Genomic DNA, 17,569 nt, shown 5'->3' with positions numbered 1-17,569 from the left:
CTGGAAATAAGTAAAAACACAAAATGCTGGCAGAACTCAGCAGGCCAGACAGCATCTATGGGAGGAGGTAGTGACGACGTTTCGGGCTGAAACCCTGTCCTTTTACAGAAAAGACATACTCACTCAGAGCCCGACGAATCTTCATCTACCGTGCCTGTTTTGATACTCATAGGTATGGGCATCATCCCATTCATATGCTCCGCTGTTGTTTGCCTCAGCTTTGTTAAAGCTCCTGACCGACTTCCTTCACTTGACCCCACCGAAGATGCACGTGAGGAGACAGTGGCTGATTTATGATTTGAAAGTTCATTGTGTATTCGGTTGATGCTATTCTTCTCTGAGAACAGTGGTAACCCCCTATTTTTCAGAATTCCTGTGTGTTTCAATGGAAGACAAAAACATTCAGTAATTGATTGCAAATATTGACTTATTTTCCAGATGTCCAAATATCAATATTCTTGTAATAGAGGAGACTGCAGTAATGTTTAATGATGGAACAGTACTTGATTACAAAGCACTAAACACCATTTTAAGTAATTAGCAGAAGTATTAGAAGAGAGAGGTAAAAAAATTCATAACACCCAAACCAGCATTAAAAGCTCCAGGCGATGAATATTGTGGAACAGTATCAGAGGCTCAAGAAACATGATTAGTTGTTTCTCTTGCAATTAAAAGCATCAGGAAATCTGATTGAGGCATGTCAGAATTCACATTTGGCTGATCAGAAACCTTGCAGGGTTCTACAACATACACCATTGGTGTTAGAGATTGGAGTGGGGACAGGCTCACTTGGTTCACAGTGGGATTCTTTTTATTTTGAAAGCTCTGTATAAAAATTATCTATTTGTGACTCGTTTATGACTTGGATGGCCAATTCCTGGCATCTCCCAGATCAGCAGAGGAAAGTCTATGAATGCTGAATACCTTTGTCTTCTCACTCACTGCTATTCTTCAGGCAGTTCCTTGGACTTTAGGGCTCCTGGCTACTCTTCCTCTGGCGGCACCTGCGAGCAATACATGATGGCGAAGTCTCTACATGTGCTTCGCTTGTACTAGAGGGCAGCCTGCACTAACGCAGATAGCACAAGGAGACCAGTGGCATTACCCATTGCTAGGGTGGTACTTTCAATGCTCTCTTTGTTTCTGTGCTCATCTTCAGTGGTTTGAGAGTTCACTAGTGTGAAGTGTTAGTAAAACCAATAACCACTATTCCCCAGAATACATTCTCTAGGCAATTCTGGAAAAGCAGTACCATCTTCCCTAGAATGAAGATGTTAGAGAGTATTCTGGAATTATGGGGAATAAAGCAGATATTAATAAACAAGAATCAGTCTCCAATTCTTAATATAAATTGTAAAATGCAAGCAGTAGATGGAAGCTAAAAGTACACCTTTGCAAGTAAACAGTACTGCCCCTAGAACACAGACTAAAAGATATGGTTTGCAAAATGATAACTATGAGACACTCGCATGTGCATCGACCAAACGTTAAGACAATGGGGTTATGTTAATTGGCCTGCTTCAGTCCAGGCAACCATGGGCTTAAGTAATTCGCACCATTGTAAACAAGTTCAAGGTGGCTTGCAGACCAGACTAACTATTGAAATTCTACTGAATCACTGCTGTTACCATTGATCTTAAGGGTATAAAAATGTGATGTACTTTTAAACGCGTGAGACACCACCAAGAGAGTCTGCAGAAGAGTGTCTGTTTGGTGTAATGAATAAAGACTTCTATATCAGCAGCTTCAGTATCTCGAATATACCTCCTAGAAACTGGAAGGTCTGCATTATTATGCAGAGCTATTAAGGGATCAATTAAAACAAATGGCTGTCTGTATTCTTATGCATGAGGTTTCATCTCCTCGTCACCAAACTCAAAATTAATTAAATTATTTCTGTGCAGACGCAGCACTCTGACACAATTATGTGTAACCTGATTGGGAGACTTGGCAGAGATCTGCTGTGGCTGCTCAGAATGTTCCCACAGTGAGGAAGTTCTGGGTCAATTAGACTTAAAACCTCCATGGATAGAGTAATTGAGCCAGGAAATTAAGGACAAATGACTTCTAACAGAACGTCACAATGACAGCCTTGGGAAGCGGCAATATTGTGGATCGGAGAGGTTTCTGTGTGGCTGTAGTAATGTGTCATAATGAGGTGCTGACAGCTTGCACCGCTAAGGCACAGATTAAAGAAAGGTCTCATTGGCTAAAGGCTGGGAAGAACACTCAGTGTTAGTTGTAGCAGTTCTGTGAATCTTGGAAAGGGCTTGAGCAGCCTGTAGTGAGCTTGAAAGCAGACCAGGCTTGTCTCCCAGTGCCAGCAGCATTCACTCAAATTAGAAAATAAGCAACGATCTGGGTTAGAGTTTTTCACTCCATTTACGTCAGCAAGTGTAGAATGAGCAGTACATGAATAATATTAGTTAGGAAGAGCGTGAGACCAGAAAAAACATCACACATATTGACATGAATGCCTCCTAGGCACCTAGTCCAGTTTTGCGATTCATTTCACCAGAAGGCAATTTCCCCCCGTCCCTATTTCTCTATTCCTCACTCTGAGCTTTTAATTCTTCTCACCTGCCTATTACTTCTCCCTGGGTCCCATCCTCCATTCTTTTCTCCTATGGTGAACTCTCCTCTCCTATCAAATTCCTTCTTGAGAGGAGACACGATAGAGGTGTGCAAGATATTAAGAGGAATAGACAGAGTGGACAGCCAGCACCTCTTCCCCAGGGCACCACTGCTCAGTACAAGAGGACATGGCTTTAAGGTAAGGGGAGGGAAGCTCAAGTGGGATATTAGAGGAAGGTTTTTCACTCAGAGAGTGGTTGGTGCGTGGAATGCACTGCCTGAGTCAGTGGTGGAGGCAGATACACTAGTGGAGTTTAAGAGACTACTAGACAGGTATATGGAGGAACTCAGGTGGAGTGTTATATGGGAGGCAGGGTTTGAGGGTTGGCACAACATTGTGGGCCGAAGGGCCTGTAATGTGCTGTACTGTTCTATGTTCTATGTTCTCCAGCCCGTGACCTTTCCTGCCCACCTGGCTTTACCTATGGCCTTCCAGCTAGCTTCTTTCCCCTCCCCCCACCTTTTTATTCAGTCCTTAAGAAAGAAGGACCCTGGCCCGAAACATCGACTATCTATTCATTCCCATGAAAGCTGCCTGAGTTTCACCAGCATTTTGTGTGTGCTTTGGAGTTTCAGTATCTGCAGACTTTTGCTTGTTTATGAGCCCTTCTAAAGATCTATACTGGGTCAAGCTGAAATTAGAGCATGACAATCCCAAATAACTAGCCTTTCTCAATGCAATATCTAGGTTTGTAAGTTTCAGTGATGCTTCTTTGATCCAATTGCTCCTTCTGGTCAAACACAGCATACACTCCATTGAATCTGCAAGTCTGCAGTATACTACATTGAATCTTCAAGTCTTCTTTAAAGCTGAATGGACAGCTTTCAGTGTAATGACTGCAGAGTGTTATGCCTTTATGCAAACTCCAAAACCTGTGTCAATTTCTCTGAGTAATGGCACCTCAGTAAATCACACAATGAATTCTAAACAACCCCATTATACAAAGAAATGACTTTGATCAACAATTACCTTTCTGAGGCTGTGCGTTAGGGTTTGGCAATGACGTCAATACATTTTCTTTGTACAGATTGTCCCCATTCTCCTTTGGCCTTTCATCTACATGGTTGAATTTCTCTCGGTGAAGCTCGATATTTGCGACTGTTTCGACTTTCAGGTTCCCTGATCCACCATGATCCTCACTTTCACTGGCCGTTGTCATAAACTCCCCAGGCCAATAAGGTGTAACATGAGAAGATATGTTTTCCACTAGAAAAATACATTGAAGTTTGTTTGAAGACTGATAATGATGATAATTAAATCTTCTTAATATGAAGGTAAATACATAATAGATATTAATCCTGAAAGTGCTAAATATACACACAAAATGCTGGTGAAATGCAGCAGGCCAGGCAGCACCTATAGGAAGAAGTGCTGTCGACGTTTCAGGCCGGCCTGAAACATCGACAGTACTTCTCCCTATAGATGCTGCCTGGCCTGCTGCGTTCCACCAGCATTTTATGTGTGTTGATTGAATTTCCAGCATCTCCAGATTTCCTCCAGTTCAAAGTGCTAAATATGGGAAGGTTTTCCAAATATTTAAATTTATTGAAGTGTTTTAATGTTGGGGTAGTTAAAGTTTTCAACTTAGGTGCTAATTTCACAACCTTTATAATCAATTTTTGGTGCCATGTGAGTGTTGATATCAACAATTTACAACCTAGTTAAGTTTTTTTTTATCAAGTTCAGAAGTAGTCTGTTGGAAGACTGAAGGCTGATTTATACTGGTGTGTATGAGCTACGTCACAGCCCTGATTTTCACTTCTATGTCGCTCTACGCCATAGCGAGCATGCGTTGGTGTGCACCAAAGCACTAGTTGGCGGTGGGGTTACTATGTTGAGTTTCTTCGTGAGAGTCATTTCTTTTGACTCTCACAAAGAAATGCTCTTTTGCATGGCCAGTATTATCAGGAGCTACTGATATGGGTGGCAGAGTGGAGATACGTCTCTACCAAAAGAGGAGTAAAGCGCTGCCTCCCTCCACTAGCCAGCAGGTTACCCTGGGGCAAGGTGTAGCACCTGCTTAGCCCACCAATCAGGGTCATGTGGAGCCATGGGAGCAGGTGGTGGATGGTCAGATGAGCAGTAAGTGAATATCACAAGTCCTGGTTTCGTGACCACTGACGTTAGGCAGACAATCTCTGAAGAGTGTTGGTAATGGCTGGGGTCACCGGTCTTGTAAAGACACTGCCCAGAAGGTGACAATGGCAAACCACTTCTGCAGAAAAATTTGCCAAGGGTAATCATGGGCATGGACAGACCATGATCACCCACATCATATAACACGGCACATAACGAACAAATAATATATTGATAGATTAGAGCGTGGATGATACCATTAACATGAATAAGTGATTCATGGATAGACTAGCACATTATTAAAATTATTAGTTATTAAAAGTTTGCAAACATTGTGAATAAAAGGTTTCCAAACTATCACTGTTGACACCTGTACCTCTCTGAAAACATAGCTCTCTCATCAATAAAAGTATTAAAAACAGAACACATCACTGATATTAATCTGAGAAACCACAAGTTCAGAAATTAGGCTTGATAAATTCAAATATGAATTTATGACAAGCAAGGAGGATGCTGTAGTTGGCATGGATCAGTTGAGATGAAAGGCCTGTTTCTATGCTCTATTACTTTGTGACAATCAATGTTTATATTATTTATTATATTAATTATAAAAAGCACAGCTCTAAAAGGATCTTATTTGTTGATATCTGACTTTGCTTAAGTTCAATGGAATGAAGTAGAAACTGGGATTACTGTTAACGTTCTCAACAATACAATGTAAAAAGGCAATCTGTATGACTTCACACCTTTTGGAGTGCTGTGATTAGGATGTTTTTCATTATTTTGCGATATAATGTTCTCCCAGCCTGGCTCGCCCTGATACTCTTCATCTTCTTCACTATCAGAAGAATGAGTGGAAGCATAAGATCCACTTTGGTCATCTTCCAAAGAAAGGTCACTGTCCGAGTCTGAATCATGTTCTGTTACAAAGAAATAAACAACACCCTCATCATTCATCATGCAGTAAATCCAAAAACCATTTTCAATGGAAGGCTACGTTATAATGGAATTGTTCAACAGAATGTCTCTATCAGTTCATATAAATTATTATAGTTCCAAATCTGAGATTTAATGTAATGTTTCTACCAATATGAAATTCCACTTCACTGATAACATGCATGAAGCATATATTAAACCCTCCGCCAATTTTTGTCCATTAGTTTTTTTTGCTACCTGAGAAATTAGAATCAAGTAGGACAAGTTCTGAATCTCATGTAAGTGAAGTTGAAAAATAATGGGGATTTTCCCCTTGTTTGAAAAGAAAAATAAATGTAATTCCTCCCTTTGAGGATGTATCCATTCACTCCTCAGATATGGACTGAGTAAATGTATAATATCCTGAATAGCCTATCTATTTACCTTTCCCTTAATTTTCCTTCAAGCATTTGTTATTCAGAATCCACTGCCACTAATAGCGAAAAGCAAGCTAATGTTCCATTTCAATTGCTTCTCAGTCAATAAAGACCACTTAAGTAATTACTTGCTTGGTTGACCAAAGAGAAATAGGAAAGGGTGCAGATCCTTTCTTCCCTCTCAGAAAATACTATTCATATACAGAGCAAATAATGATCAGAATCTATCAGCACTTCAAGTTTCATGAGGCTAAACAATATAAATCATTTGTATTTAACCTTTTCCCTAAAAATATTTGAAATTTTCAAAGTATCTCATTTCCAATTGTATTCCAGTTCAAAACAGACTTTCTTAAAGAAACAGCATGCAATCATTAACCAGCTTGTTATTACAGAACCTTGTGGTTTAATGTTTAAATTCAATTCTCTTTTTAATAAGCTCTGAAATAATTAGTAGATTACTAAATTACTTCAGAGAATTTGCAGATTTTTTGAGGTAATGTTCTGAAACTGCCTGGTGAGGGAGACACAGTAGCAAAAATTCTCTTACCATCTGGGTTTGCCTTAATCTCATGGAATAATGAAGTGGCATGGTCAGTGAGAGCAAGTTGAGCTTGACTTGAACTACTATTATTCAAGGTAGCTTCTTCCCTAAAGGAAACACAACGAGTAGTCAGCAACACAAGAGATTCTGCAGATGTTGGAAATCCCGAGCAACACACACAACAAGCTGGAGGAACTCAGCAGGTCAGGCAGCACCCTATGGAAATGAATAACCAGTCAACGTTTTGGGCCAAGACCTATCTTCAAGACTGGAAAGGAAAGGGGAAGATGCCAGAATTAAAAGGTAGAGGGAGGAGAAGTAGGATAGCCGAAAGGTGTTGGGTAAGAAAGGTAAAGGGCTGGAGAAGAAAAAAATCTGATAGGAGAGTAAGGTGGACCATAGGAGAAAGGGAAGGAGGAGGAGACCCAGGAGGAGGCCATAGGCAAGTGAGGACAGTGGAGAACAGAAGAAGAGGGGAGGGGGAGGGAGTCTTTTTTACTGGAAGGAGAAATTGATATTCATGCCATTAGGTTGGAGGCTATCCAGACAGAATATAGGATGTTGCTCCTCCACCTTGAGAGTGGCCTCATCATGGTGCAAGAGGAAGCCATGGACCGACATACTGCGAGAATGGGAATTGGTCACTGGGAAGTTCGGTTTTTGGCACTCGGAATGAAGGTGCTCGATGAAGCGGTCCCCCAATTTACAATGGGTCTCACCAATGTAGAGGAGACCACATTGGGAACATGGAGAATAAATGGGCAGGGGGGGGGAGGGTAAGGAGGATTGCTAGAAGGTGATGGGTGAAACCAAGTGGGTGGGTAGGAGAGGAGGATGGACCATAGGAGAAAGGGAAGACGGAAGTGTACCGGGTGAGGTGATAGGCAGGTGGGGAGAAGAGGTAAGAGGTCAGAGCAGGGGAAGGAAATTTTTTGCTGGAAGGAGAAAACAGTGTTCATGCCATTAGGTTGAAGGCTGCCCAGGGGAATATGAGATGTTCCTCCTCCACCCTGAGAGTGGCCTCAACATGGCAAAAGAGATGGCCGTGGGCCAACATGTCAGAATAGGAATAGGGATAGGAATTAAAATGGTTGGCAATCAGGAAATTCTGTTCTTGGCAGATGGAATGGAGGTGCTTGACCAAGCTGTCCCCCAATTTATATTGGGTTTCACCAGTGAGGAGGAGGCTGCATCGGGAGCATCAGATGCAGTAGACAACCTCTACAGTTTCACAGGAGAAGTGTTGCCTCACCTGTAAGGACCTTTTAAGGCTCTGAATGGAGTAAGGAAGGAGGTAGACAGGCAGGTGCAGCATTTTGGTTGTTTGCAGAAGTATGTGCCAGGAGGGAGATTATTGAGGAGGAACGATTGGCCAAGGGAATCATGGAGGGAACAATCCCTGCGGAAAGCAGAGAGTTGGGGGGGGGGGGAAGATATGTTTGGTGGTAGGATCCCACTGAAGACAGTGGAAGCGAAGTCACAGACAATGATGTGTTGACGTGCTGAATGCAAAGGCTCATGGGTGGTAGGTGAGGACAAAAGGAACTCTCTCCCTGTTAAGGCGGTGGAAAGATGGGGTGAGCTTGGATGTCTGGGAAATGGAGGAGATGCAGGTGAGGGCAGCATTGATGGTGGAGGAAGAGAAACCTCATTCTTTGAAGAAAGAGAACCTATCTGTTGTTCTGGAAACAAAAGCTGCGTCCTGGGAACAGATGTGGCAGAGATGAAGGAACTGAGAAAAGGGAATAACGTTTTTACAGGAGACAGGGTGGGAAGAGATACAGTCAAGATAGCTGTGAGAATTATTAGGTTCATAAACGATGTCAGTAGACAGTTGTCTCCAGAGATGGAAACAGAGAGATTGAGAAAGGGGAGGAAGGTGGCAGATATGGCCTAAGTGAATTTAACAGCAGGGTGGAAGTTGGAGGCAAAATTGATGATTTTTCAGCAACACAGCAACTAGGGACAGCACTAATATGACACATTAGCATCACATAAAATGGACAAAACTGAAGAACTAAACTTAGCATCTCACCCAGACATTCCCATCACCTATGCGTCTGAGATTTCCCTGAAACCATGTTATGTCAAAACAACAAATTTTACTTTAATGTCTGGTGGATATAAGGAGTGAAAGAGATATAGTAGTTTGTTTCAGATGAGCAATATAGGATCAGCTGCTGTTACATCTTTCTCTATTAATTTATGAATAAATAACACCCCTTCCAAAGTGAATGCAGTGAATACGTAAATCTAACCAGAACAAAAATAATGCACTAATCTTGCCTCTGCATTATAGTCCTGATTCTGATTCTGACACCTTGTTTCAGGTGAAGCTTCCTTTGCAATTTGTCTTCACAGAGAAGTTGCATGTGGGGCAAGGAAACTTAACACTAGATTTCCATTTAAACGGTCAATGTTCATTATGTCCACTGGCAATTTAAAGACAAAGCCCTTGATTGGAAAAGCCTATAAAAACCAATAGATACAGCCCAACTGAATACTGGTAAAACCCTCCCCACCTCTGAGCACATCTACAACGAGCTCTGTTGCAGAAAATCAGCATCCATCATCAAGGACACCTACCATCCAGGCCGTGCTCTCTTCGTACAAACAAGAGAAAATCTCCAGATGCTGGAAATCCAGGCAACACACACAAAATGCAGGTGGAACTCAGCAGGCCAGGCAGCATCTAGGGAAAAGAGTACAGTCAACATTTTGGGCCAAGACCCTGACAAAGGGTCTGATGAAGTCCTGATGAATGGTCTTTGCCCGAAATGTCAACTTCACTCTTTTCCAGCTGCTTGACATGATCTCTTCTTCTTGCTGCTTGCATTACATAGGAGGTACAGGAGTCTCTGGACCCACGCCAACAGGTACAAGAATAGTTATTACCCCTCAACCATCATCTCATGTTCGCAATATTTATTTATTATTTTTGTTTTTTTTTTCCTTTTGTATTGCACACTTTGTTGTCTTTTGAACATTAGTTGTCTGGGGTTTTTCACTGATTCCACTGTGTTGCTTTGTATTTACAGTGAATGCTCACAGGAAAATGAATCTCAGGACATACATGTACTTTGATAATAAATCTGAACCTGAATATGAAACAAACTAAGTTGAAAAATTAGGGAGGTATATTTAGAACTTTCTAGATGTTTGGGCTAAGTGGAATGTCCTGCCACTAATGTAGGTTGTTGATGTATACAACTGATATTATACTTAATATGCATGGAATATGAAATAAGTATGTAACAAAGATATGGCTGAAGGTCTGGGTCGAGAACCTGGATCAGGGAATATAGATGATTGGCAACTCCTTTTCGAAATGAAAGCAGGATAGTGCTTTAAATCATGACAGTGAAATCACAGTAGTCACAATGCAGCACCAAACCCTCCCCGTGTGTATTACCTGAGAACAAACGCAATGTAGCTGTTGTGGCTTTTCCCTGACCTTGAAGCACTGCTCACCGACCCAGATGAATCACCAAAGGCTGACCGATACGTACGACCATCAATGTATGTGTTATTACACAATGACTGAAATCAAATAGAAAGAATTTATTTAACAAGTTGATAATATGATTTAAAAAAAACATTTAAAGTCAACTTTTTTCAATCAAATTAACATTTTACTCTTTATGTGTTTACTGGCTGTTCTTAATTTCCTTTTACAAGTATATGGCGCGTCACTGAAGTCCATGTTATCTGATAAGTTGAGGAGGTGACAGAAGCTGCAGAATGTGCAGGTATTTAAGGTGAAAGATGGGTGGCGGGACTACTTTGACATGGATACTGCTGAGCTTCTTGAGTGTTGTTGGTATTAAAAGGTCAGAAGAGTGAACAAGACCATGCAATTACCAAAACAATACTACATTGCTACTATCATTGGGCAGGAGGTACAGGAACCTCAGGTCCCGTAAGGAACAGTTATTACCCTACAACCATCAGGCTCCTGAATTTCACTCACTGAAACTCTGAACTGATTGCACAACCTACAGACTCACTTTCAATTGATCTACAACTCATGCTCTCAGTATCCTTTATTTTATACAATACATCTTGTTTTCCACATGGGTTGCCTGTCAGTCTTTAGTATACATTTTTCTCATAAATTCTGTTGTATTTCTTTATTTTCCTGCAAATACCTGCAAGGAAGCCATTTCAAGGTAGGATTTGGTAATATATATGTATTTTGATAATTTTGACTTTTATAGATCTATTAGATGAATGGACTGTTTCCTGCTTCTGCCTTAGGTCTGCATGTTGTAGATTGTGATGATAATCACTACTAATTTTACATCAGCTTAAGTGTTATTGATGCTTCAATTCACCAGGCAAGTGGAAAGTATTCCATCAGGTTCCTGATTTATGTTGGTTATGGAACGTACTGTATGAAGGAGTCAGGACTCATTGAAATACTCAACCACTGGCCTGCTTTTTTGGCCACAGTACTTAAGTGACTGATTAAGCTTCTGAACAAAGGTGATAACCACCCCACCACCCCCCCATCTCCCATGTTACCCTCAATGGTGACGTGGGTGAATACCAAAGAGAGACTCACTCTCTTCGAGGATTGTCAGTGTCACAAGCGGCACAAATATTATCCCAGTTTTCACTCTGACTTTGAAAATTGTTCAGATCTTGAAGCGTGCCTGCTTACTATCAGAGAAGTTGCCATTGGAATTTAACACACGCAACCCTCAGTGAACATCGCTAGATCTGATCTGCTGAGGGAGAGGAGATTATTGAGAAATCAAAAGGTGGTTTTATCTAGGGCAGGAACCTGAGGAACATCCGCAGCGAAGCCTTGGGGCTGGGATTACTGGCCTCTAACAATCACAACATTAAACAGGAACAGGCAGTGGAGGGTTCTCCCTAGTTCCAGTTGACATCAGTTTTACTATGGTTTGTTTGTTTACTTTTGATTGATTTAGATACAGTGCAGATCTGGCCCTTCCAGCCATGCCGCCCAGCAATCCCCAAATTTAATCCCAGCCTAATCACCGGACTATTTACAATGACCAATTAACCTATCGTCAGGCACATCTTTGGAGGAAACCAGAGCACCCAGAGGAAACCCACACAGTCACGGGGAGAAAGTACAAACTTCTTACAAGCAGCACCAGGAATTGAACCCAGGTCCCAGCATCTCAAAAGAGTCTAACTTAGAAGAAATACAAGAGCTCTTATATATTAACTTTTTGATTCTAAGCAGCAATGGAAGAGTAATCAATTAATTGTAAATTTGGAAAGAAATCTCAAAAGGGAAAATAAAAACGTTCAATAGTTCCTATAGGTGACTCCTCCATTCTATATTGTGATTGTTCTGCAACCTGAAGCTACATCATCAGCTCGTGTTAAGAATCATGGTTTTAAAAAATAGTATTTATTCATTTCCTTCCTTTCCTTACATAAATCCTGTGAGAGCAAAGCTTATTCTTTATCTTACATTCTTCGGCAATGATTTGTAAATTCTATAGGGGTGAATTATTGTTATCTGAACAGCAGTACCACAGAGGTTGTCTGTACTGTACTTTAAAAAAAATCTGTGAATACAAGATTAAGGGAGCTAGGGCTTTACTCTCTGGAGAGAAGGAGGATGAGAGGAGACATGATAGAGGTATACAAGATATTAAAGGGAATAGACAGAGTGGACAGCCAGTGCCTCTTCCCCAGGACACCACTGCTCAGTACAAGAGGACATGGCTTTAAGGTAAGGGGAGGAAAGTTCAAGGGGAATATTAGAGGAAGGTTTTTTTACTCAGAGAGTGGTTGGTGCATGGAATGCACTGCCTGAGTCAGTGGTGGAGGCAGATACACTAGTAAGATTTAAGAGACCACTAGACAGGTACATGGAGGAATGTAAGTTGGAGGATTATATGGGAGGCAGGGTTTAAGGGTTGGCACAACATTGTGGGCCGATTGGCCTGTACTGTGCTGTATTGTTCTTTGTTCTTAATACAATACTGTTTACGTGAAACTGAAGTTATTATTTTAGTTTTATTGGAGCAATATTTCAGTAAACGTACAAATATGAAGGATAAATCAAAAAGAAAGTGCTACTAACAGATGCCAGTGTTGATTTTGTTGTGACCACAGTTTCATCTGAGCTCTTTTTACTGAAGACACACTTGAAGGCTTTCCTTACTTCTTTGTTGAGAATACAGCGGAAGATGAAGATGAATGGACCCTACAAACAAGAAATCTATTAGTACAATGTAGCAGTACAGTGGATAAAAGGATGCTTCTCCTCTATCATTAAGATCACTTCATTAGGGTCTCCTCAAAGAAAGATATTTACAGTCCCAATCTGTCACCCAGGAGTAATCCCATTTCACCGGCCATATCATAATTGTTTAAGTTTCTTGATATCACAGTCTTTATTGTACATCCCAGCATTTTCTTACTAATCATGTCAGTGGTTGCTTGTTCCTCTCTCCCTCTTTCTTAAATCTTGTTACCCTCCAAATCTTCAGGAACCATTCCATAATTAACTGCATTTTGAAAGGTGATAAGCCTAAAATCGATTGATATACCCATCTCTTACATATAGAAAATTGAACTCTTGGGATTTATCAGTTTCCTTGTTCTTTGGCAACTCTTTGTTAAGTTTTTTTGCCATCACTAATACTATATTTTTTTATTTCCACATTTGCCTTTTTCACAGATGTTACCTGACCTGCAGAGTATTTCCACAATTTTCTGTTTTTACTTCTTAATTTTACAAATGTTTTTAGTAATTATCCTAAAAAGAATACATCAAATCAGAAAGAGAAATGCATCACTTGGAAACTGCATAAAATATTTTAAAACATTGTCCTGTTTTCCAGATTTTTTGCCGGTTTGGAAATTCCTGGGTGCTACTCTGTACCGCTCAGTAGTGTCCCATGTGAACTGTAAGTGGAACTCAAAATTACAAAAAGATCTGTGTCAGCTCTGACTGGAATGATAACTGACACCCAATTCAGAAACGAAGATTGGCTAAGTGATTTCTCAATCCCTAGTTTACTTGAATCCAGCTTCATCCCCAATCACTCTTATCATACCAACTTGCCAACATATATGATTTGTTAAACATAATGACAAAACAGCCAAGGGAAGTTAAAAGGAAACACGGTGAAGGAAACAGAAGGGAAAAAAAACATAAAGTGAGCTTCAAAGCTGATCACTACAGACCTGGATTAAAGGTGAATGATGGAGAACTTTACCTGAAGACAGTTAAACCCAGCAAAGAGGTAGTGGAAAATAATGGTGTCACTGTTCACTGAAAGCAAGGCCAAGAGCCAAGTGCACGTGACAAGCAGAAGCACCACAAATGCTGTACGCAGTCCAGATCTATCAAAACATTCAGCAAAAGTGAGTTACAGCTACTCTGTTGACTAGAAAGTCCAAATTCACATTTGCTTTATAATATTATTATAACATGATAATCACTTTAACATTAAACGCCAGCTATACACATACACCTGGTAGAGCACAGGAGGTAGAGGTGGTTGGTGGTGACAGGGTTTCTATCTTCTTAGTGACTTTTGTCAGGACATTTCAGGTCAGGCGACTCAGGACTTGGTTTACTGATTAAAGTACCCTCCGAGAAACAGGCCCAGATGATGTGAAACTCAATTTTAGCAGAGGCACAGAAATGGCCAACGGAGGATTGGGTTTTCAATGCGTCCCTATTCAATTTTTGATTTGCATTGATTAAAATATAATGGAAAACCTTCTGCTTCCATCCAATTTGAGTCACAATAATGTCAAATTTCAACTCCAGGGTTTAATAGGTCAGCGCTGCCAAATGAAGTGGTACCCAATTGCCCAACATTATTAAATAATGGCACATTGTTCTGGATTGCTTCTTCCTTTTTCTGAAAATCAAACTGCTGATTTTTGAAAATTTGTATGGATAAACTATTTGGGAGTGGGAAATAAAGAAATATATCCTGTTATTGAATTACCAGTTACTTCCTTTCCATGTGCAAATTTAGTACCTGCTCCTTATTTGAATAATTACTTATATTTTTAGCACTTCATGTTGTGTGTTTCTATTTTGATTACTGTTTTAAATAGAACTGCAGCTTTGTCAAAAATTTAATCGGAGAACACCTACACATTCCCCTTCTTCTCAAAACCTTGGTGTCTCGGCCTGCAGGAAGCCTTGGCGGACAGAATATACAGGAAAACGTTCATCTGCAAGACAGAGAATATAATATTTGCAGTGAGCAGGCAACACTTGAGCAACAGCACATTACTCTTTGTCACTTCCTAACTTCTTGCACGTACATTTCTAAAACAATGTAATTATCAAGTTTTAAGTGAAGACAAAATTTAAGGCTGACTACTACACTCTGCATAACCTTGTATTATAGAGATTATTAGCTTTATTTGTTGCATGCACATCGAAACATCACAATATGTAGTGAATTTCATTGTTGCTATCAACATCCAACACAGTCCGAGAAGTGCTCGTAACACCACGCTTCCGGCACCAACATAACATGCTCACAACTTACTGACTCTAACCGATACATCTTTGGACTGTGGGAGGGACCCAACCACCCAGGGAAAGCCCATGAGGTCAAGGGAGAAAACTAACAAACTCCTCATGGGCAGCAGCATGAATTGAACCCTGATCTTAGAGTTGGTAAAGCGTTTCGCTAACCACCACACTACCATGCTGCCCCAAAGGTTCATTGTAATAACAGCTCTGTTCATTCGCTTAACATGATCTTGTACATGGGAGCAACTATCTTATCACTATATTGGTGCTTCACCATGTTACCAAACTCCCACGGTGTAAGAGAGGAATTAAGGAAAGTGAGGAAGTGCTGCAAAATGTGAAACCTAAAATGGAAATAAGCCTAACTAGGAAGGGAGACAGTTAGAAAGCACTTGGGCAAGGAATAAGTAGTGCTTTGTTGGCCTTGTAAAGCATGGAGACTTGTTAATATAAAATTTGCTGTGCTTGCACTTACATGATAAAGGGTACTGACGGGATTTAAATGTGGAAGCAATTAGGTATACATTCCATCTACATGCAATACTATGATGCGTCAAATTCTAATAAGGAGAAGTGACGATTCAGCAAGACTGAATTAGCAGTAAATCATGACTATATCACTACTACCATCAGGCAGGAAGTACAGTAGCTTTAGTTCTCACACTACCAGTTACCCTACACTATCAGGCTCCTGAATTTCACTCATCACAACTTGGAGCTGATTCCACAACCTACAGACTCACATTCAACAACTTCACAACTCATGTTCTTAGTATTATTTATTTTACTTATTAAATTATCTCAAGGTAGTATATACTAACATATATATATTTTTTTTGATAATAAATTTGCTTGGATTTTTATAGATCAATGGGATTAATGGCCTGTTTCCTGTTTCTGCATTAACATTATATGTGGTAGACCATCATAATAAATGTTACTGACTTCAAATCAGCTACAAAATCTATTTCAAAATCCCATGGAGAATCTGTTTCAATATCTAATAAGGTGACCATCCCTCAAAAGCAAAAAAGTTGACAGTGCCATATATCAGATTGGTTCTTGTAGAATACATTTGATGATGTAAGAACAAATCTTCAGACTTACAGAGACTGCTGCAGATATGGGACCTGCAAAGCTCCATATCAAAGTGTCATAGATGGAGAGCCAGCAGAAATCAGGATTACCGTAACCCTCAGGATCAAGGCCGACAGCCAAGCCTGCAAGAGGAGTCAGAATCGAAAGAAGCAATGTTTAGAATACAACAGGTAAAAACAGAGGACGTTACTTTTCCATTCGGACCCTGGAGTATATAAGCCGGCACTCTGAGGAGACAACACCCTCAAGTGAACACAGAAGGTGGCTTCTCAATTGCAGCTGAAACGGCTGCAAACATTTTGCCAAGCTTGGCAATCAACCAAACTTCCAAACAGCCAACCTGAGCTACCAATATTTTGCAATTTTTTAGAGGAGGTTAGTGTTGAACTTAAGACTACAGGTCACTGTGGCAAAGACAGTAAGGAGCAAAGTGAGGGGGGCACCATTTTTACCATGTTCATGTGCTTTCCTAAGAAATTCCAGTAATAGAAGCAGGCTCTCCTTTCCCTGCATTTCTTCTCCTGCCATGCCAGCTTTGGAACCAAAGCCTGCTACCTCACCCAAACTCCTGAGGATATGATAGGCCTGCTGGAAGTTCCAACCCTATTAATAATGGTGATTTTTGTGGGAAAAGATGCAACAACCACAATGAAATTCAACAATCTTCAGTATAGTTCTTGGGTAACAAAGATCAGCACTGCAAAATGTCAGTAAATTTTCCCAGAACATTCAATTGTCAGCACCAGAGGACATCTTTTTAAGTAAAGTTGAGGGGAGATATCCAACGTAGATTTTTTAAAACGGGAGTGCTGAATGCTGGGAATGCACTGCCAAGGGTAATGGTAGAGGCTGATACAAGAGGGGCATTTAAGAGACTCTTAGACAGGTACTTGGATGTAAAAAAAACAAAATGGAGTATTATGTGCTGTGTAGGAGGGAAATGTATACTTGATTGCGGAGTAGGTTTGTAAAAGTCATTACAACACCATGGGATGAAGGCTCTTTCAGTGCTATACTGTTCTAAATACCTAATCACTGAAAACTTGTGAGACAACTTCAGAACGTGAGTAGGTTGGTGACATTGTGGAATATTGTGAGGTGTTTTGATATGCAATATTATCTTGAAATCCAAGGAAAGTAACAGACAGCCACATGCAAATTTGGCAGATTCATCCTTAAACTTCATTGAATAGCACAACCATTGTTGAATGCATTTGAAATCATCCTGGCTACAGTCATGGATTTTGCAGATCATGCAGAGAAATTCGTTTTCAGCTGCTTGTTTTAAACTATCAGCTGCCAACTGTAACCATCTCCGTTGGTTTGATTTCAACAATAAGTACTTCCTTTGAGAAGTAATTCCCTTT

General features: G+C 40.4%; 1 protein-coding gene across 2 annotated transcripts in view; it reads right to left on the bottom strand.

Moving 5' to 3' along the window:
- Window positions 1-17,569, bottom strand: part of celsr2 (cadherin, EGF LAG seven-pass G-type receptor 2) — a 337,925-nt gene that overhangs the window by 5,059 nt on the left and 315,297 nt on the right. For both annotated transcript variants that reach the window (XM_059950392.1, XM_059950393.1), the window contains exons 26-34: window positions 16,212-16,324; window positions 14,715-14,794; window positions 13,819-13,945; window positions 12,678-12,800; window positions 10,020-10,147; window positions 6,614-6,714; window positions 5,458-5,631; window positions 3,605-3,841; window positions 124-373 (exon numbers count right to left, since the gene is read on the bottom strand). In XM_059950392.1, the coding sequence (XP_059806375.1) occupies window positions 124-373; window positions 3,605-3,841; window positions 5,458-5,631; window positions 6,614-6,714; window positions 10,020-10,147; window positions 12,678-12,800; window positions 13,819-13,945; window positions 14,715-14,794; window positions 16,212-16,324 (1,333 nt within the window). The remainder of the gene's footprint in view (window positions 1-123; window positions 374-3,604; window positions 3,842-5,457; window positions 5,632-6,613; window positions 6,715-10,019; window positions 10,148-12,677; window positions 12,801-13,818; window positions 13,946-14,714; window positions 14,795-16,211; window positions 16,325-17,569) is intronic.

This window comes from Hypanus sabinus, chromosome 25 (assembly GCF_030144855.1).
Source record: "Hypanus sabinus isolate sHypSab1 chromosome 25, sHypSab1.hap1, whole genome shotgun sequence".
Classification (NCBI taxonomy): domain Eukaryota; kingdom Metazoa; phylum Chordata; class Chondrichthyes; order Myliobatiformes; family Dasyatidae; genus Hypanus; species Hypanus sabinus.
Note: the sequence above shows the minus strand (reverse complement) of the source record. Positions and strands in the feature narration are given on the sequence as shown.